Source organism: Cydia strobilella, chromosome 1 (genome assembly GCF_947568885.1).
Source record: "Cydia strobilella chromosome 1, ilCydStro3.1, whole genome shotgun sequence".
Lineage (NCBI taxonomy): Eukaryota > Metazoa > Arthropoda > Insecta > Lepidoptera > Tortricidae > Cydia > Cydia strobilella.
Window position 1 is genome coordinate 30,338,382 of NC_086041.1, and position 22,809 is coordinate 30,361,190.

Genomic DNA, 22,809 nt, shown 5'->3' on the forward strand with positions numbered 1-22,809 from the left:
AACGCAAAAAAGGCGGGCTTGATGGCATATGCCACTCTCCTGTAGCTGTTTTTCTCTTAGGCGCCTTCCGTGATCCGATATCGGAAAGGCGTTTCCGATAATTTCAGCCATGTCCATGTCTGAGCCCCCCGTCAGCTGTGGGACCGATAGGTAGTATTTGTTTGTTTGCGTATGTGTAGGCATAATGTTTGTTGTAGTGTGCGTGACCGCTAAATGACTACGTGGATGTAGGTTCCTATATCCGATATCGGATCGGACAATGTAAAAACGTTCGTAGGGTGACCAAAAATGTAGAAAAATTAAGCAAATTGTTTCAAAAACCTCAAATTAACATAAAATAAACATGAGTTAATTAAAATCTACCAGTGATTGTAATTGTTAGAAAAATACATATTTTCATTCACAAATGTCATCATCTAAAAGTAGAATAATAAATTATAACCATTAATTTTCGCTTCAGCCACAGCTGAAACTTTTCAGCACGCATGCGTTCCTGTCAAAGCCAAGTGTTCTCGGAAAGTTTTCAGTCCGACCGACTCGGCTGGCGCGGTCAGGCGTCCTGCAGGCGCTCCAAGTTCCAACTTGTCACGACTTGTCCGACCCGGCCCGACTTGTTGAACTTGTTTGATCGGACTATTGAAATGAATTCGGCGAAGTTGGTGGTGCTGGTTCTGTGCTCAAGTGCGTATTTGTTTTAAGTGTGATGTGTTTTTGTTAGTGTGTGTCGGCGAAAGTTGCGTGGGGGCTGATTTTCGGTTTTAAATTTTATTTATATAATTTAATTCTGAAATGATTTATAGATGACATTTTCATTAGAATACAATAATATTCAATTCGTTTCGATAGTTGTTTAGTGGATGATACTTTTTTACGGGTGGGACTTATGTACCTACTGAACTTTATGTTACCCTCAGACAAAAATAATTTACTTTCTCTTAATTACGAAGCATAATGTAGGTAAACAAACTCATGCATATACAGGGTGGAAAAAATTAATGGGCCCTGGATCCCATGCCTTTCCAATGCCCTTGACTGTACCTGTACTAGTGTGACTACTTAAAAACACAAATTAGAATATTTCATAAAAGTACCTACTTATTTCAATTCAAATATAATATATCAATACGAATATTATAAACGTTAACCCGTGGTATAGGTAATTTTTGAAAAGTGGAAATGATATCAATATGTAATTTTCATATACTTACCTATACAGTACGGGAATAGTTATTTGTGCAACAAGAGAGGAAAGTTGGTTTTTCTTGCGAGTGTTTATTTTGAGTCCCGAGAAAGCGAAAGATTCTAAGGTAGAATCTTGAGCGTAGCGAGGGACTCAAAAACACGAGATGTAAAATAACTTTGCTCTTGCACACATAATTTTTCACCTCAGTAGTGAGAACATATTAAAGGTTAAAATGTATTTCGAATTACACAGAATAAACAGAAAAAAAAGTATTATAATATGTACGATATAAAAGTATGAAGTTCATGGCCTTCACTAAATTAAAAAGCTACATTGTTTCACTCCCTGGAGTGAGGAAAGTCGCACTTTCCTCACTCCAGGGAGTGACGAAAGTAGGCTTGTTCGAGCTGCTGAGGTAAAAAAAATAATGCACACTGAAGGGCAACTGCCTTAAAACGTTAGCTCCTTTTAGAATAGAATAGAATAGAAGAAATTTATTCAAAAACGCTTAAATTATACTTAAAGGAAACATTCTTTTATTTTTTTAAAGAAACCAAACTGCATTCAAAGATTTTTTTTTAATTCGCTTGTCTCGCCCGGGAATCGAACCGACTAAATATACCATAACATTTCTCCAAGAAACATTAGGTCTTACACTCGTCTGTCGTACAAAATATGCATAAAATCTAATATTTAGTACTCAAGAATATTTTTAGATAAACGAAATTGAAGAAAAAAAGAAAGAAAATTTAATGCAGTTTTGTTTCATTTTAAAAATAAAAGAATGTTTCCTTTAAGTAAAAGGAGCTAACTTAACGTTTTAAGGCAGTTGCCCTCCAGTGTGCATTATTTTTTCCCGCACTGTATAGGTATATGAAAATTACATATTGATATCATTTCCACTTTTCAAAAATTACCTATGTCGTACCACGGGTTAACTTTTATAATATTCGTATTGATATATTATATTTGAATTGAAATAAGTAGGTACTTTTATTAAATATTCTCATTTGTGTTTTTAAGTAGTCACACTAGTATAGGTACAGTCAAGGGCATAAATATATATACATTCCCAAAGTTTCCGATATGTGTACGCACTTACACCTTAGACAATAAAGTTGTGTTCACATATTTTTGAGCCATTTGTCTTTTGATATTTTTGCCTTCGACTGTACATTAAAGATATATTTCAGTTTATAGTACCATATTTGAATTGAAATAATTAGACACTGCATTGATACCTATAATAAGATTTATAATATTTGAAAATACCTTCTCGGAGTTAGTGTTAAAGATTACAAATAAAAATGACAAAGATTTCATTAAATACTCGTATTTAACGGCCTACAGACTTATATGTAGCTAGAAAGTAGAAACGTATTTTATATAAAAATTCTGATGATTTTTCGCCGAAACCGAATATTTTAACGGTCATTTCAGCGAAAAGGTTCATTTATTAAACTTGCACATTATTTTACGACAGTCATTATAATACGCAGGAATTTCGAAACAAATGCAGGCTTTAAGCCGCAGAGAAAGTTTTCACATAAATAAAGCTGCTGAGTGATATAGCGGCACTGGTCCAATGTGCTGTTGTTTTTATCCTAGTGCTCATATTAAAAAGGTCTCATATCGCGGTCATTTTCTATGATCATTGGCTGTTTCTTTTATAAAAACCACTTCATGAGCACTGAAATGTAAACAGAGCGTTTTGAGAGTATTTTCAGTTGGGTTACCCGCGCGTGGCCGGTACGAGTAAAATTTTTGGGGAATAATGAAACCCGTGGAAGACTGACGGGGTGTCTAACTTTATAGGTACAATTATTAATTTTATTTTTAATTTACTAACATACTATCTTACTAACCATAGTTTGATAAGTCTTGGTGTAATTACTAAATTGAATTGAAATATTTACCCATTTTATGACATATAAATAATAAATGTTATGCTATGGGATACGGTGGCGATACCTGCGGCCGTAGCACGGTCGCATTTTTATCAGCTGTCGCTATGCCTGTCACGTTCTAACAAGTATGTAAGTGCGAAAGTGACAGGCATAGTGACAGGCGATAAAAATGGATTCATGCTGCCACCGCTGTACATAATATATATATATATATATTATAAATACCTAGTCAGATGTACAGTCAGCAGTATTTAAAAGTATTATAAAAGGTATCTCTAATAGCTTAATAAAAATATATTTGTCTCTCTATGTGGAACAATTAGCCTGTGGCAAATACTTTTGAACGCGTAATGCAGTGGATTTTGTTAGTGCGCTTAATAGCGTCAACGTCAAACGTTGTGGGTTTCGTTAGGGTGACCATGACTGAAAAAAAAACTTAAACTTAACCGTATGTTAAGTTGTGAAGGCATTTTTTTTAAATGAAACAGTCCGACGAACTCCAGATTTGATGGACACCTCAGCGTTTTTAATAGTTTGGATGTGCAGCGCCACGCGTGGTAATTTAAACAACTAATTTGAACAAAATTCCGCAGCAAAATGCAAACGGCGCGGCGCCGTTAATGCCATAAGGTTATTTACATAATGCCGACTTTTTATAAATTGCTTGCGACAGATATGTATCTCTATTTGGAAAAATATTCGACGGTGGCAGATAATTTTATGCGCGTTGTTTCATCCGCTGCTATTGATGCAGACTGACATATACGGTGTCATTTTCAGTACGGATAAAAGAAAGGCAACGCAAAACCATTAAAACCTTAATTAATAGAACAAATATTCGCGCTCGTCGCTTAAACACATGTGCCTTTAGTGGAAATTAACTAAGTAATTTAGCAGGCAGAATCACTACCGACTCTGTAACACTACACTATATATAGGTACATATAGTCGGCTAATAGAACCTTCCTTGATTTCTATACATAGAGGTGGCAAACAGCTAATAATGCTGACAACAAGTTTTGGGCTCCTAAAACGATAGGTATACGAATGCGTGGAAAACTTGCCTAGTTTAGTGTCCCATTGCTGGGCAAAGGCCTACCCTCGTTTTCTCCACTCGACCCTCTTGTTTGCATTCTCCCACCTTTCCAGGTAGAATGCGGATTTGACGCAAACGCTGGTATTATTATTAATCCAACCTTTCAATGCGAAGCGTTAAATTTTAACTGAAACAAAATAATTAATTAACATGCGTAACAGGAGTTTAAAATTTAATTAAAGGTTTAACCTTTATGTACGTACATACATCGCTTTTCGAGGGCTTTATGTATAATTTCGACTCAATTTTACCGACGAAACAATTAATTCGAACAAAGAACAATGGAGTTTATTATACAGACTAGTCTCTGCACGCAACATTGCCGGCGTAGAAGTTTTTAAATTGTCCCAACCCCCTCGTACCTTAGTACTACCGTAAGGTGTATTCGACGAATTTCGTATGTCGGAAAATTCCGAAAATCAGATTAAAATCACCCGAAATTCCATCATAATAAGAGTCCCGTTTCGAAACTATCCGAAGCTTTTCGACATTCGAATTTACCAATTATCTGAATACGCCTTATTAACTTTCAACATGCATATTGGGTTTAGTTTAGTTTGAACATAGAGTAACTTATACTAGAGCGGTACTGTCATAGTAAATTTTGTAACCCCAGTAAATTCACTGCCATCTGTCGACACACTTTAAAACTAAAATTGAAGATTTGTAAAAATACGATAAAATGTATTTAAATATAGATAAATGATTTTTTTTATTTGCATTAATTATTTTGTTGATTTTGACCCATTTTCTTTCACTGATATGCGTTAAAATTGTTAAATAACAAACGAAACCGTCAACGCCATCTATACGACTGTAGGCCAAAACTAGTAGCGCCCTCTGAACGAGAATCAAATTTTCTTGATTTTCGAGGCACGTTTTTTCCTTAGACTGTATCCATCTATTACGGAGTTATATCTATATTTGGTTTGAATATTGAAAGTTCGAGACTGTAGGTTACATACAGGTAATGTAAAACGCAGCCCATTAACCTAACCTAACCTAACCTAACTATTAATTTGTAAATTTGTATAGCGACCATGAATTGCAATATGCCATACGACTAAATAAATAAATACAGATAATTAGCTAGACTAGACACTGTGTGTAAGACTCTTGATTGTTCAAAAACTGATGAGAAAGTTGCAATTTATCCACATGTGTGGCAAAGTAATCAAATGTAAATTTTGAGTAGTTTCCTTATATATGATTGACTTTCAAATGATGATTCTGAATGATAAATATTTTATAAATTTCATTTCGAATGGATTTGGTTTGATATTTTACAGTTAGCATTTTCCTTGCTTTGGTGTGGTGAAAAACTTTGTGGCACTCGGGAGCAAAATTTGTTTAACCCTCGTGCCTTGAAACCCTCGCAACGCTCAAGATTCCACTTATCGAACCACTCGCTACGCTCGGCTCGTGGTTCAATTTTGGAATCTTTCGCTTGCTCGAGCACGAGAGGTTTAAACAACAACTTTGCCCCCTTGTAAAACAAATAACTATTGTTACAAAATGTTAAAAATATTATACTTTCAACAACAATGTAAGTAAATATTTAATTGGATATGCTAGAAGCCAAGTTAAAAAATATTATAAAAGGGCGACCCTCCGTGTACAATGTGTAAATATTTGCGCAATTTTAACAAGCTAATTAAAATCTACAGTTTGAACTAAATAAAAATGATTAAATGATGAACTAAAAATATAATAGTATATATGCTAATACAAAAAAATTGCAAGTTGTAATGCAGATAGCAATACAATGATTTGGTCCCATGGAACTGATGTGATGATGAAGCTAGAAGGCAGTGGAACGCTGCGGAATAAAACCTAAGAGTTTGGGTATACATATTCGATTTGTTTTGACAAATCCAATACTTTAATGGCGTAATACCTACGCAGTCCGTGCTAACATTATACTTTTAGCAGAAATTTATTCTAGTAACACAAATGGCTGTCCAGTAGACATGCGATTTCAGCACAGTCCAATTTCCCTAAGAGCCAGGACAGTGATACATTATGTTCACGAAAATGCGTTATTCATGAGCGTGAATATCGCCCGATATGAAGACGAATACCTGAGCATCATCATCAGACTAAGTGTTCAATTTGCATACTAGAATGGTATTGATTATTTTGTTTGTGTTAGGCTTGGGTGACTACTTAGACAACAGATGATAAAGAATACGATATTGCATTTGGAATGAGTAATGCTAGAATGTAAATGTAGGGAATGCCTACTAGGCATTGTTAAGTAAATAGCCTTATTTGAATAAGTAATATAGTGGCTTGATTGAAATACTTAGCAAGACCGTAATGGAATATGAATTGTGAATAGACACGATGCCTATACCTAATTTAATAATCCTATCTAAGAACCGACACGTGATACAAATCTTGGAAAACAGCATTCAACAATCATTAGAGAACATTCATTTGTTTGCACAAACACACAAACAAATAATGCTTATAAATAAATAAATATTATAGGGACATTCATACACAAATTGGCTAAGTCCCACGAAGGCTTGTGTTGTGGGTACTCAGACAACGATATATATAATACTTATACAAATACTTAAATACATAGAAAACGTCCATGACTCAGGAACAAATATTTGTGTTCATCACACAAATAAATGCCCTTACCGGAATTCGAACCCAGGACCATCGGCTTCACAGGCAGGGTCACTACCCACTAGGCCAGACCGGTCCTCAATTATACCTACTGTCTCCGTTCTGTCGGGGGTAAAATTATGCGTGCGCAAACATGCATACATGAGTTAACATACTTTCTACCCCAGATATCATCATCTAAAGGGGCAAAATGGCAGGTTGAAATTTCCATAAAAATGCCATTAATGAGTAGGCAAATACGACACGGACGAGGTCACAAGTTGTACTATAAATGCCTGTTGCAGAATGTGTAGCAGTCAATATAAAGCGTCTAGAAGTACCGTCCCTAGTCGAGATCGGCACCGACCAAGTTATCTTGGACTGCGAGCACGACGCCCCGGAACTACTGCCGGGGTTCATGATGAAGTGGTTCTTCAATGGAGCCTCGGGGCTGGTGTATCAGTGGATACCGCCCATGCGGCCGCAAGTCATAGGCCTGCTGAAAGGGAAGGTCGATCTCAACTTTAAAATATCTGGTGAGTATCAGCTTAATAACAAATCTCATTTTTAGAGCAATATTGCTCAGCGATAACACTTTGGTAATGTCCTCTAATAATAAGTCTTATCCACTATTGTTTTCTATTGTTTGTATCTTTGAGGTTATGAAGATTAATAAAACTTAAAATATTACAAGGATCATATAATTGAGGATCAAATAACTCCCTTAGGTATAGGTACTGTTCAAGACGATTTTAGTGAACCGAAATTTAATAAGGTTGTGTATTTTATTACAAGTTTGCTGTATTATTATATCACCTTGCTAGTAGTTACCTACCTGTTATGACATTGCAATGTTAACGGTTTTTTCCACTGAATTAGTTTGGGGCGAGACATGCTCAGCTCGATAATTGTGAGTCATTAGTGTTTACTCGATCGTTGTATTTTTTTTCGTGTTTACTCGAAATTAAGTACCCCTAGTGTAAATTGCATTCAATAGCGTAACGTGACGTACCCGTTTTCGTTAAGTGTCATTTTCTATGGGATTTTGAGTTGAAAAAACGTTTCGCTCAATATATACATACAAAAATAGACATAACGCAAACGCGAACGCACGTTACGCTATCGAATGAAATTTACAAAAAGTTGTTCTGAACTACGGAAAGTTAAAGTGAAACTTTAAGTTATCTTACTTTAAGTTAAGACGAGCAAAGCGAAGCGCAAGGGCTAGTGCCGTGTCGTCGTAGAAGCTTGGCTCTACAAGAGACCAGATAACTTTTTGACAGTGCGAGCCCTACGGTTTCGTCTTGGTTATGTAGACCGGTACACGATTACAGCTCACTTGATACAAATCGAATCAAAAACACAATCGATTGGAGTTACTAGACTTCATGTAATTATGCCCCCTTAGGTCTGGAGCTTTGCACTTGAGAGCATTCAAGGTCAACTATAATAGCCTCCTCTTTTGCAATTGTTAGTTTGCCCCCAGGAGGCGTATTCTGATTGTAATAACAGGTCATAAATTAGATCTGCATTTATTATGGATATGACCTGTCAATGTCAAGAGTCACGTTTCGGGTTGACACTGAAATGTTGTTACAATCAGAATTCGCCTACAGGTCTGTTCGTTAACACATTTTCTGGCGAGCCGTTAGGCGGGTTCTCTATTCGTAGGCGCTTTTCGATATAAAGTGGAAAAATGCTATCGGCTATGACCGTAGCGTACGCGCTGCTACGGCTACGGCTCGAGCTACGGCTCGCGCTGGCAGTGAATGCTTTGACAACCGGCCCGATTCGAACAATGCTTACAAGAAGTCAGAGCGGTACGATACCGATATGTCAGTGTCAAAAGTGACATTTATTTAACCAAAAAAACATCAATTTTGACACTGACAGATCGGTATCGTACCGCTGTGACTTCTTATAAGCATTGTTCGAATCAGGCCGAACGTATAAGTAGATAGGCTTTCCTGAGTGATATCTCGCCCTTCAGATACCTAATAAATGATAAGTTTTATTATTATAGAGGAACCGCTGCAAGCGTACAGAGCCATAAAAATCCTGAACCCCTCGACGCACCTGAGTGGGAACTACACGTGCGTGGTGTCCACATTCGAGGAGGAAGACCGTGAGACCAGCTCCATGCTCGTCTACAGTGAGTATACTCTTAACTGAGGGCACGGATACTCCTCGACGCACCTGAGTGGGAACTACACGTGCGTGGTGTCCACGTTCGAGGAGGAAGACCGTGAGACCAGCTTTATGCTCGTCTACAGTGAGTATACTCTTACCTGAGGGCACGGATACCCCTCGACGCACCTGAGTGGGAACTACACGTGCGTGGTGTCCACGTTCGAGGAGGAAGACCGTGAGACCAGCTCTATGCTCGTCTACAGTGAGTATACTCTTACCTGAGGGCACGGATACCCCTCGACGCACCAGAGTCGGAACTACACGTGTGTGATGTCCACGTTTGAGGAGGAGAATCGGGAGACCAGTTCCATGCTCGTCTACAGTGAGTATATTCTTACCCGAAGGCCACGGAGCGCAGGCTTTGAAATAACATTTTCTAAATGTCAATATCTTCGCTGTACGCACTCTTCCAACCTTTTTTCGCGTATTCCGAAATTGATGCAAAACTTACGCCTCAATGCATTCACCCTGTTCTGGTGGTCAGCGATCCATTGTCAATAATCAATCCGCAATACTAAAAAAAACACCCCCGCGACTATCTCGCACTTTGCTTTCGAAAATTATTTGAATTTGAAATCGGAAATTTGCCGCTGGATATAGGCTATATAATAGTTAATGTTTGAATGTTTGTTCATCAATCACGCAAAATCATCAAAACAGAATCGGCTTAAATTTGGCACTGCCAACAGTAATACTCCCCATTCCCAATTCTATCGCGCAAGAATATTAATAATGTAGTCTGTTGTTTTCTTTTAACTTTAAAAAGCTTTTCACATTTTTTCCGAGTCATAATTGAGCACATTTGTTTTCTATGCACGCTTTTTCCTATGTTGCTCAATGGAAAAATAGCAGCACGGCCAGTACGGTGCAATAGAAACAGTGAAAGAATGGCTAAAAATAACATTTAGAGATACCTATCACAGGTTCAATTTGGCTGGTGAAATAGGCAGAAGTTGACGTGGTTCCAAATTTTAAAACCGCGATTACTCAAAATGTTACTAAATTGACTAGACATGTTCTTTCCGTGTACCCTTCATATGTTATTACTACTTTTTACTGCCAAAATGGCAAATATTTGAGTTCGTTTTATGACATTGTCTTTTCAAATTTTATCGTAAGCACCAATAACAACAGCGATTTAAAAGAAATACAATGATAGTCACGTCTCCTATTATTTTCTCAATCTCAAGTCAAATAGAACCCCTAGACTCTATTTACATTGTCTCCTAGACACATAACTAATAAATTTTCTGCACCCTCCCTCCTGATTATTTTTGTATGGAAATTTTACGACATCCATTCTTTCTCGATGATAAGTAAATGGATAAGTAATGCAAGTTTTTACTGTTTATCGATATCCTCTGAAGGGTCCATTTATTACATTTACATGCTATTGTAGATGGTATGAAGATACTTAAGTACCTAAATTAGGTGTTTTATATCTTGTCTTCTTTTTTTAATGCAAGAAAATGTTGAGTTGAGTCAAGACTAGTCAAGAGAATTTGAGTGAGTTTGTGATAATAGACTACGAAACATATTGTTGCGGGAGCTTTACCGAGACCCGCTCACAATAGAACCTCACACAACATTGCCGGCCTAGGCTTGCAACGTTGAGGTCTGTGCCGCGCCCGTACGACTCGTAGGTTTCAGTTTAAGTTTTCTCAGTCATTCATTATAAATATTGAAAATAAATAAATAAATATTGACTTACACAAATTGACTTAGGCTCACCGTAAGCTCAAGAAGGCTTGTGTTGTGGGTATTTAGACAACGATATAATTATATAATAACTACTTAAATACATAGAAAACACCCTTGACTCTTAAAGCCTGACCAGGAATATATGATCATTGTCAAAAGGGTGCTGTTATTTTCATGTATAGGGTGACAGTTCAGTATAGTATGAAAATATTAGTTCCAATGAAATTCTCAACATGGCGCGTGATCATAATTCCTGGTCAGGCTTTACCTAATAAGTAACATAATGTCTGAATGTAATATTTGCAGGTCCAGGCAAAAATTTCCACTTCGTACAGGAGAAAAAATACGTGTTCTTAGTGACACTCACATGCGCCGCGGAGGATTTGTATCCCAGGCCGACCATGACAATACTCTCTAAAGGGTGAGTTGTACAAATAAATATGCCATGAGAAAACCGCTGTCACTTGTCACTAAAAGTTTCTTCCCAGAAGCCACTATTCTACGCGCTAGTATTTACGCTATGCCTGGCTATGTACGACCAAAAAGTGTGACAAAGAGAAATCAAACTACAAATTGTATCTCGTTTCGATTATTTATTTTATTTACAGGCCGACCATGACAATACTCTCTAAAGGGTGAGTTGTACAAATGAATATGTCATTAGAAAACGGCTGTCACTTGTCGGTTGTCGCTAAAAGTTTCATCCCAGTAGCCATTATTCTACGCGCTAGTATTTAGGCTATGCTGCACGACCAAAAAGTGTGACACAGAGAAATCAAACTACAAAATGTATCTCGTTTTGATTATTTTATTTTATTTATTTGAATCACAAAACAAGTCACAGATAATAATTACGGGATTAACAATATGCCATTTGACAATAATATCAACGTGACAATAAGTCAATATGGATCGCTTTTTAGGGTTCCGTACCCAAAGGGTAAAAACGGGACCCTATTACTAAGACTCCACTGTTCGTCTGTCCGTCTGTCTGTCTATCTGTCTGTCCGTATGTCTGTCACCAGGCTGTATCTCATGAACCGTGATAGCTAGATAATTGAAATTTTCACAGATGATGCATTTCTGTTGCCGCTATAACAACAAATACTTAAAACAGTGAAATAAATATTTAAGTGGGGCTCCCATACAACAAACGTGATTTTTATTGCCGTTCTTCGCGTAATGGTACGAAACCCTTCGTGCGCGAGTACGACTCGCACTTGGCCGGTTTTTTAATAGTCTCCTATATAGTCACCTCTCTTTTATCACCAATAGTTAATTCTAGTTTAAGGAGCATAGGCAGGTACTTTAATTTTGAAATGATGAAACTATCTGCTTGCTAACTGTCATGTTACATTGTATGATTCAATAAATACTAGTATCTATTTATCTTTAGTACCTATTAGTATGGTTTGATTTCGTCTGGCAAAAAAACTGTACTGTTCGCTTCAGGTGTATAATTGGTACTCACCAATCAACGGCCGTGGTTGTTTCATTTAGGCCGCCGCCACTAGAACGAATGGATTGAACGAAATTATTTAAGACAAATTGTTGTGTAAGTAGTTGTTGTTTTATTGTCATTACAAATTAACTACTCCGGTCATCTACTCGCCATAAGTTCGCATTTGTAGCTCTATTTCTGTAAATCGTATGTAAGCCTGTGTTGTGCACAATAAATTGATTATTACTGCTACTAAACGATGGACGAGAATTTTAAATTAAAAATGGTAGTTATATATAGGTTAATAATTATAATAAAAAAAAAATTACAATATTATAAACTTAAAACTAACCTATTAAACCTAAACTGTATACAGTTGTTCGGAACTGTCAAATTTTTGTTCTAACTGACAGGCCGATATCGTCCGGCGGACTGATAGTCAGTGGGCCCCTTAAGTGTACATGTGAAAGAACTATTCAGGAAATTGGGGACCTTGAGGAATCGCAGCCATCTTGGAAAGTGTGTAGCATCCTAGACAACTTCGCGTTTTTCTCTAAATCTACGATCTCATGAAAATATAGTGTAAGGCAATATTTGACCTATTTCATAAAAACGCTTTTCTATAAAGAAAACGGTCAAGTACGAGTCGGACTCGCGTTTCAAGGGAACATCACACAATTTTTAACAATGTTTTTTTTTTGTACGTGAAACGTCTTGAAAAACCCGAATAGGTCGGATCAAAAACCAGATGTAACGGAGACTGTTATGGTGGCTTATATCTCTGCACCTATAATAGCTACATGCATAATTAGAGTTAAAAATACAACGAGAGTTTAGGTAAGAAGCCATTACTAAGATAATGGGGGAATGGTTATTTTTTGTCTATTTTCTTAAATAATTTCTAAACTATTTATCCTAAAATTACCTATATATAAAATATATATTCCAGATTCTCACAATGAGCTCTTTCAAGTTTGCAATTTTATAGTTTGCAATTTTTTTATTAAATTTTCTCTTTAAAAAAGGCTGCTATGTTTAAAATTCCTTTGTTGACGTTAATGTCCGTCTTTGAGTCACAGATTGACATAATATGTGTACCAAATTTCAACCTTATTGGTCTAGTACTTTCAGAGCAAATAGGCTGTGACAGACGGACAGATAGGCGGACGGACAGACAGACAGACGCCTGAGTGATCCTATAGGGGTTCCTTTTTTTCCTTTAGAGGTACGGAACCCTAAAAACAACGTAGTCTGCTTGAAATTTAAAACCTTTTTTACTTGTTTTATTTCTAACGAACTGACTATGAGTCTAAGAAGAATCGGTAAGTTAGAGATTTTATTTTATTGTCAGAAAAATGCTAAGGGCCCACTTCCTTTTGTTTTACCTACTTAATAACAATGTATACAAAAGAAACAGCTGTTTTAGCTTTAGTGTAGAATATGTATTTGGACCTTATTATGTAAATACGTACCACGTACAGTTGAGTTCATAAATATGTATACATTTCTACTCCTTAATCCACTGCAATGAGGTGCAAAAAATGTACACATATTTATGAACTCGACTGTACTGTACCTACCTATGTACCACAACTATGTTTAAATGTAAAATGTATCCACGAATGCAGTGTCGATACAAACCCGATAGGGTTTCACGGCACTTTTCTGTCTGATGTAATGTATAAGATTTTAATATAGAATAAACAATATAGGTATATATATATATATACGTACCTACCTATAATGAAATGAATGAAATGAAATGAATATTCTTTAATTCAGACCATGTCCATATACAATTAAATTACATGTAAAATTAATATTAAATTAATATAATATTATCAATTTAGATGTAGATAGACTACGCCTAACGAGTAGTCGGATGATTGCCGTGTTTTGGTGAGTAGGTACTTAGGTACTTGTCGCGATCATTTCTCGATTATGTTCGGGATATGGCTACTATAATTTACCTAATCAAAAGTAAATTTTTCGATATAGATCACATTAGCTTAAATATTATTGTTATTTTTGGCAGCGGGTTCAGTTAAGAGAAGTATTTTTTAACCGACTTCAAAAAAAAGGAGGTTATTTAGTAAGTAATCTTTTCCTCCCATCGGTAATTTACTTAGGCATTTTTTTATAAAATCAAGTTCCGACCATAAATTTATGTTTGAAAAAACCTTTTTAGCTTTTATAATAGATTTTGACTTCGAAAAAAATATTTTAACATAGGTAATGGTAACTCCGTGGATAACTCCAAGCCTAGTAATTATCTATTATTCTCAGTTTTGTAGAACAATGGTTTACATAATATTGTCTTCGGTTACCGCGATAGTTACTCATGAAATAAAACTATGAAAACGGATTATATCGCGTATATTGAATTTATAATACATCCCGACGTTTCGAACTCTTTACAGCGTTCGTGGTCAACGGGTGACCACGTTGACCACGAACGCTGTAAAGAGTTCGAAACGTCGGGATGTATTATAAATTCAATATACGCGATATAATCCGTTTTCATAGTTTTATTTCATGAGAACAATGGTTGTTTACTTTAAAATAAAAGTAAACCTTCCTCCGCAGACATTTTTATACGAATCGATGACGAAACCCTCAAATTTATAAATAGTTACAAAATATTAAAATCGCATTTAGCCGCAATCATTACTAGTAAACGAGGCATGACGCATTTTTTATACTGGAGCCACAATGAAACCAAACGTAACACTTTTAACTTTTACCACATTCTTATTATTTTACAAAATATTTGCCTCCGAAAAATATGTTTCTTCGTGGTTATCCGTAGAAGAATGTACAGATCCGATTCTGCCTTACGCAATAGTTAGCCCGTTTAATGTTCACGTTGAAATATATAACAACAGCCAAGGAGTAAGTTACCTAAGAGGATTCTTAGAATTAAAAGAAGATTTTAAAGAAGAACGACACAACGCTTACTTGAAATACGGATTTGAAACACCAAACGGTATAGAATGGCTGTTTGAATTAAAAAACATGAACTGTGGAAGCTTCGCCGTCAGAGCCATAGTGAATGCATTAGGGATTCCTTTTACTAAAAAGTGCATGCTGAAGAAAAGAAAGTACAATATGGTCAAGGTGGATATAAACAAACTGGAGCACACGATTCAAGGCAAGATGGCCAGGAAGTATGGAGTGTATGTGGCTATCGTATCTTTCAACGGGGACTTGCAAACTTTGACTTGCTGGAAGGCGCGAATCAACGTTCAACCATGTAAAGGAAAACATTAAGACGAAAGGGGACGACCGCCTCGAAACCGGTTATACATACAAACGTATTCCCCATTTTCCTCTACGACCGTTTCGGTCTGACCGGTCGGGCCGTTTGATTTTTTTCGATACATTTTTTAAAAGCTCTTAATTCTTACAATAAAGTCAAAAAAAAAAAAAATATAGCTATGATTGATACATCAAATTGTGTAAAAATATTTTTCATAATGTCAATATCCAGGGAGGAAAATGAGGATTACGTTTGTATGGAGAATCGATCATCCCCTATCCTCTTAATATAACTGTAGTAATGTACTTGATATATTTCCCACACCCCGAGCGAGGTTGAATGCACTACCGTAGGCTCAAAAAGGGCTTAAGGGACAACATGGCGAAAATGAGTTACGAATGCAATCATACTCGGTTTTTTGCTCTCTATCGAATGGTGTCATCTACGTCGCGATAGCTTGAAAAAATTGTCCGTTAAACCAAAGATAGATATAACTCCGTAATAGATGGATACAGTCTAAGGAAAAAACGTGCCTCGAAAATCACGAAAATTTGATTCTCGATCAGATGGCACCACTAGTTTTGGCCTACACTCGTATAGAAGGCGTTGACTGTTTGGTTTGTTATTTATAATTTTAACGCATACCAGTGAAAGAACATGGGTCAAAATCATATATATATAATTAATGCAAATAAAAAAATCATTTATCCATATTTAAATACATTTTATCGTATTTTTATAAATATTTATTTTTAGTTTTAAAGTGTGTCGACAGATGGCAGTGAATTTACTGGGGTTACAAAATTTACTATGACAGTACCGCTCTAGTATAAGTTACTCTATGGTTAAACCCCAGTAAAAAAACTATGCTTGAACACATTTTTCCAACGCATTTAAAAAAACTATTGTAAGACAGAAATTCCATTAAATCTGTACTATTTTCATGTCAGTTACGCCTTTTTGCTGAAGATTTTTGTGTGCTATATAATATATAGCTAATATAACGCATATTATGCGTTACGATCACTACTACGGGATTTATACGACTGTCAGAGAATTCAATGTAACAGAGATACGACAAGCCAATACGTATAATTTCAAGTTTTAAAGTTATTGCATGATATCTGTGTTTATGTGGGATGTACTTCCCTTTTTAAACTTTCTATTAAGTACATGCATTAGTTGCTTATTATTGATTTACCTATAGGATTACAAAAAAAATGGGATTTTGATTGAAATAGTTGTAGTGGGTACTTTATACATCAATTCTATAAAAATAACAAAATACCCCAATATCCAAATAAAGTACCAGATAAATCACCAAAATCTAATTTATGGGAGTAACCTTATGGAAGTTCTTTGCCTATTACCTTTGGATTTAAATGCAGAGAAATACGTAGGCCCGATTATACGCCTTTTGTACTCTGTTATGTTATCGCTTAAATGCTTTCTATTTCTATACTAAAAGTCATTCTATCAACATATTACATATTATTGATTTGGTTGCCAATAATTAGAAAAGTTTCAATATTCAAACTACTATACTTACATCACTATGTAAAAATCGAGAACCAAATTGATTGATGAGAGATATAAATTGATATAGACGGTAGGATAGCACTGATAGCTGTGATTTTGTTGAAGCAAAATAAAGAAATAAAAAATGCATTACTATACTAAAATTTATACTAAATAGTCATTGGTTTTGTGGCTAAACGACGATCCTTTCCACGTTGAGTATCCAAAATAACAGAAATAAGAAAAAATACGGAACAATTACTTAATACATATCTATAAGTTTATGAAAAAAAATACGTTCGTATAGATTAACTACCTCTACCCAAAAAAGTGTTTCTTAAATGCAAGTTACCAATATTGTAAGGAAATTGTTGGACTTACGCCCAATGGTACTGAAAATGTTTTATTTTTTGTACATACGTTCTTTTGCTAATAAGGTAAACATTGCAAATGGGGCGCCAGTGACGCCCCTCTTAAAAAACACTCATGTGTTTAGGCGTCACAGACATCCTTTTTGTAGTAAATAAGGGCCACTTGCACCATTCAATAACCCGGGGTTAACTGGTTAAACCTGGAGTTACCATGGTTACCAGTACAATTTGACACTGGGTTAACGGTATAACTGGTTAACCCCGGGTTAGTAGGATGGTGAAAATGGCGCTAAGCATTGTATTATAAGTTCAACTAATCAGTTTAATAGAGCTCAGAAAGCTAAGAACAAGCCATCAACCGGCATCAGTTTATTCAAAGAAACAGTCATGATTTTTTTTCTTAAGTCAATTTCAATTCAATTTATTTATTTCGCTTGAACATACACAGTTGTTATGGTTACATGTCATTGGGATGTTATAGGTACATAGTGTAGCTATTAAGTGTTACATGCATGTATGGTCTACCACAATATGGCATGCAAAATCTTAGACTAACTTAAAATAATAATCTAAATAATCTAATTACAATGTTTTAGTGTGATTTTTGGCTCTCCTGAAAAATCGCGTTTTGTCCCTTAATCCCTTTGAGCCTACGGTAGTCGATGTACTTATTTAGCCTCTTCAATGCTCTTTACATCCGCACAATACTATTTGTCTTATCTACTGCGAGTAGTTACGTGTATAGTGCGACATAAAATAGTACAAATTAAATAAAATGGAACTAAAAAAATTCCATACTAAATTGTTGCCATGTACGTCACGTCAAAAATGTGACAATTACGTAGAAAGTGGCGCCCTCAATGATTTTCTTAAATTTATTGTCGGCCTATAAATAAAAAAAAAAAAAGTGTTTAATTCGGACCATAAAAATCCATAGAAATATTAGTCGAAACTTAAATTTAGATATACCTGCGCTTGCACTGCACAGCGCAATGCGCTCCTAGCAACCACACTTCTATTGAACTTGTTTTGCATGTTTTTGTTCTACCTGACACACACCACTTTTGTTATAGATTGTATTTCTACTAAATAACTACTTACAAGCGCGGCACGATTTTATTTTATATCTATAATTTTTGCTCTCTAATTTAATTTAATTTTGTAATTAATTGTTGTGTTTTTTCTCATGTAACTCATGTAAGTGAATAATTGTTATTATTTTGAGAAAATAAAGATCTTTAAACCGAAGTAAATGAGTAGATTTTGTTTGAATATCCTACAGCCATTTTACCTATTATCCTAGTAAGTTGAGCTCCAAGTCAAACATAGGTCGCGCCATAGAGTAACTTAAACTAGAGCGGTACTGTCATAGTAAATTTTGTAACCCCAGTAAATTCACTGCCATCTGTCGACACACTTTAAAACTAAAAATAAATATTTATAAAAACACGATAAAATTATTTAAATATGGATAAATGATTTTTTTTATTTGCATTAATTATTTTTATGATTTTGACCCATGTTCTTTCACTGATATGCGTTAAAATTGTTAAATAACAAACGAAACAGTCAACGCCATCTATACGACAGTGGGCCAAAACTAGTGGCGCCCTCTGAACGAGAATCAATTTTTCTTGATTTTCGAGGCACGTTTTTTTCTTAGACTGTAAACATCTATTACGGAGTTATATCTATCTTTGGTCACGCTATACATCAAACATCACTTGCGTTTCTATGTGTGAACGGCACGTCTGTACATGCGGCATGCGTCATTGTGTAAGTTGCTTAAAAACACTGAGCGGTCGGCAAAAAGGTCGTCAGTCTGCTGTCGCGGGGCGACGTAATTCGAATCGGAGCGGGGCGGTGCGTGGCCGTTCTGTATGATAATACTATTACTTATTCTTTGACATAAGGCAGAAACAACTACAAAGGACATGTGATATTGACAGTAATCTTTGATCTCGCCAGACAGATCTCAAGGATAACACATTGTTTTGTTATATTAAGCAGGATCGTCGTTGTACATCTCTTCTGCTTTTTAACTTTTAATTGGCTCTCGAAGTAAAACACTAAAAATATAACTAAATAAACACCAAGGAGTCCGAAAAATCAATTCAAGTAGGTATATGTGACTTAGATCCACGTAAATAGGTGATTACCTACCACAATCGAAAACAATCTTTTAGGTATTTATTGGAGAAAGACGCAAGAAGAACGTGAAGCTGCAGTGCTTACCGAATCTCTTTATTTCCAGAAACCCACTAAAGCAGGTAAAAACCCGGACAGAGATGGACTCATGGGGCATGTACTCGCTTACCAGCACAGCCGTCGTGCACGATGATGACGTATCTCGGCCGTGGGAGCAGTTCGTGTGTCTCCTGACTCTGCCGCCTGCCAACTATACTACTAATCGAACCACTCTCTACTACCCTGGTAAGTATAGTGGAGTAAAGTCTCGCCCAGCTATCTGTCTCTCTCAATCTTTCTAGTCTGGAGCTGTCTCGACTGTGGGAGCAGTTTGTGTGTCTTCTGACTCTGCCACCTGCCAACTATACGACTATATGAACCACTCTGTACTATCCTGCTGAGTACAGTGGACTACTGTAACTCTTAGTCTGTTTTCCTCACTTCCTTTGTGTCGTGAATCAAGATGACGACGAGGTCGTGCGGTCCTAGGAACAGTGTGCGTCTCCTGACCCTGCAAACAAGCGACAGGACCACCTCTACTATCGAACTACTCTCTATTATGTGTTGCGTTGCGAATGTTGCTACTGTATCACGGTTTATGAGTTAAAATTGGTACAGGTAGCAGAAAGTTGTGTTTACCTCTAGCAGCCCACCATTCAAGACAATTTGGAATGGTAATTTGAATCAACAAGTATTACATAATTGTATAATATAATTGAATTTTCTTTGTTCCAAAATAGAACGAAACAAAAATAATGCTTTAATAAAAAATTAAAATGATTTATATTTCATTGAAGTTAAAGTTCCAAATTAAAATCTATTACTTTTCTTCTTGCACTATTTATATGTCTCTGTTTAGCCCTATGGTTGATTGGTAGGGAATTATTTTAGGAATTAAGGCCGCCATTTGTATTTTTTTTGTAATTAGTGCAATAAAGTTAAAATAAATAAATAAAGAACGTAGGACCGTGGAACGCTAGAGGATAAAACTAGGTTTATTAAAAAAAATAAGCTATGTAGCATTTTTTCTATCGGTTTAAGCGTCCGGTTATGTTGAACATCGCTACGGTGTAAATTAAGGGAGTTATAAGTAACAAAACGTTTCAGGTTTAATGCCGACGGCCTACAGCGCAGCTATTGAGGTGGTGAAACCACAGGAGAGGCACACTAATAGTAAGTAAACATGGTTATTTCCACCTTAGAGCTTCACTTTGTCCGATTTGCTATCAGATGTCGGATAAGACAAAACAAAAAAAAATTGACTTTTTATATTTTTTATACATTTCATTTTTTTTGTTGTTCAAAAGAAAGTGTTAAGTAATGTAGAAACAAACATACTTCGTTCCATAGGGCATTTTCTAGCAGTTGTTTTTCTCCAAAGGTCGTCCGACATCCGATATCGGATCGGGCAAAAACGCTCTTACTTAGTCTAATACTCGTACTACAGTGGATAAGCGGCACGATAGATATACTCACGTATTGCCCTTGCTACGGTAATTTGATTATAATTTATTGGATGCAGTCAACGTCAAAGATATATTATAACCCTTTTGCACCCGACTTTTATGTAATAAGGCAAAAAAATATACTTTTATATCTAACGTCTATAATAGCTTCAAAACTCAAACAGTCAACTGGTGTAAAAACGTCACAGGAGTAACATCGTATACTGAACATAATATATACAATTGTACATATTACGATAAACGTTTAAGTCGATTTTTATTTGTTTTTATATTTTGTGTTGTCAGAAGGTATAGTCAACTTGTTTTAACCTGACATGAAAAATATTACCACCTGAAATGGTAATGTAAAAATAAATATTTTGATAAGTTACTTGCTTGTTGTTTGCTCACTTTTTATCACTTTTTATCATGTCCCCATTTTTCTCCCTTGACATTATGGAATAGTAACTTGTTTTACAAGGGGGCAATGTTGTTCCCATCCCATCGTTTGACTTTTGCGATTTATTGATTAGAAAACCAAATTGCATACAAATTTATAAAAACCATTAATTCTTATAATAATTGAAATTACTTATAAGAATATCAAACGAAGGGGCATAGTTGTGGTTGATATACTTTCTTCAAATTACGTAAAATTAATTTCTATAATGTTAATATCCAGAGATTTCGGAGAGGAAGATGTATAAAGATGCGTTCTAGTGACATCGTCCCCTTCCCCTTCCCTCTTAAGAGTCTCCGGCAAGCCCGGCCGAATTTCACCTTTCCATACAAACGGAGTTCCGTTTTCATTTTAAGACTACGTGTTTGATTATAATAAAGCTTTGCACATACAGTGATATGAGGTATATCTAGGTCTGAAATTCGTTTATATAGCTCTAGTGTATAAAACAATCGAAATAGAACAAAAACAAATTCTGTATGAAATTCGCTGTATTTTTAGTGTTCCGTGCAAAACTTTGTTTTGACAAACGGAACACTTATGGGATCACTTCGGTCTTGCAAATCAGTTAAATGCGTTTTTCTCAGAGATCATTTGACGTAGATACCTAAAATTTGAAACAGTTGTAGCAATTACCACCGCTAATATTATAAATTAGTCAAAATCGCTTATTTCTTATTTTAAATATGGTTTCTGAACTCTGAAGCTACATAAACAAATTTCTGACCTAGATATATTTACCTTATCCTATTGCAAGTACTAAGTTTCAGAGCAATCTAGCTATAATCTAGCTAGTCGTTTTAAAATGAGAGCGTAACTACGTTTGTATGGAGAACCGAGCTTGCCGGGGACTTAAGCATTTAAAATGACCTGCATTAACTGTACCATTAAATATCTTTTATTACAGAATGCCCCGCTCTGAGTGATCATCGCATCAGCTTAACTATTTCAGTGCTACTTCTAACTGTTTCATATTTAAATCTTTTAAAACTTGTTTGAATGTCAAAGTATTATTACACGAGTAACTAAGCCCTATTTCTCTGACTGTTTTTACAATATGCATTTTGTAATTTGTCAGGTACAGTTGTTAATTTATTATATGAATGGTTATGCAATGTTTGTAATAAAAATTGTGCGCGAAATTTAACAAAGTCTTTTTTAATACAGTTGCTCAAAAAGTGGTACTTTTTGTGGCTGCGTAGCGTGTGAGAAGCTCAATTTCTCGAACTAGTGCTTTTTACTTTTTAGTTCCAAACTATACTTTCGAAACGCAGTTAAAATTGAATTTAGCGCGGAGCAGGTACCAGGGCCTCATGAGTTATGAGGAGGTGTCGTTGACCAACCCGCGCCGGGCCCGCGGCGGCCGCGGCCGGGGCGCGCACGAGTATGAAGGTATCGCGGGCTGCGGCAGCTCGCGTATCATAGCTGTATA

At 35.9% G+C, this 22,809-nt stretch overlaps 1 protein-coding gene across 1 annotated transcript; it reads left to right on the plus strand.

Annotated features, from left to right (window-relative positions):
• Positions 1–503: 503 nt before the first annotated feature.
• Positions 504–22,468, plus strand: LOC134744086 (uncharacterized). The gene is made up of 7 exons (XM_063677766.1): positions 504–681; positions 7,111–7,341; positions 8,829–8,957; positions 11,003–11,117; positions 19,540–19,718; positions 20,580–20,645; positions 22,285–22,468. The coding sequence occupies exons 1-7, from the start codon at positions 642–644 to the stop codon at positions 22,374–22,376; spliced, it is 852 nt and encodes a 283-aa protein (XP_063533836.1). The 5' UTR covers positions 504–641; the 3' UTR covers positions 22,377–22,468.
• The last annotated feature ends 341 nt before the right edge of the window (positions 22,469–22,809 follow it).

Coding starts and splice junctions, on each gene's coding strand:
- LOC134744086 (XM_063677766.1), top strand. CDS start 642: ATGAATTCGGCGAAGTTGGTGGTGCTGGTTCTGTGCTCAA. Junction 19,719..20,579: donor AACCACTCTCTACTACCCTG/GTAAGTATAGTG, acceptor AAAACGTTTCAG/GTTTAATGCCGACGGCCTAC. Junction 20,646..22,284: donor ACAGGAGAGGCACACTAATA/GTAAGTAAACAT, acceptor CTTTTATTACAG/AATGCCCCGCTCTGAGTGAT.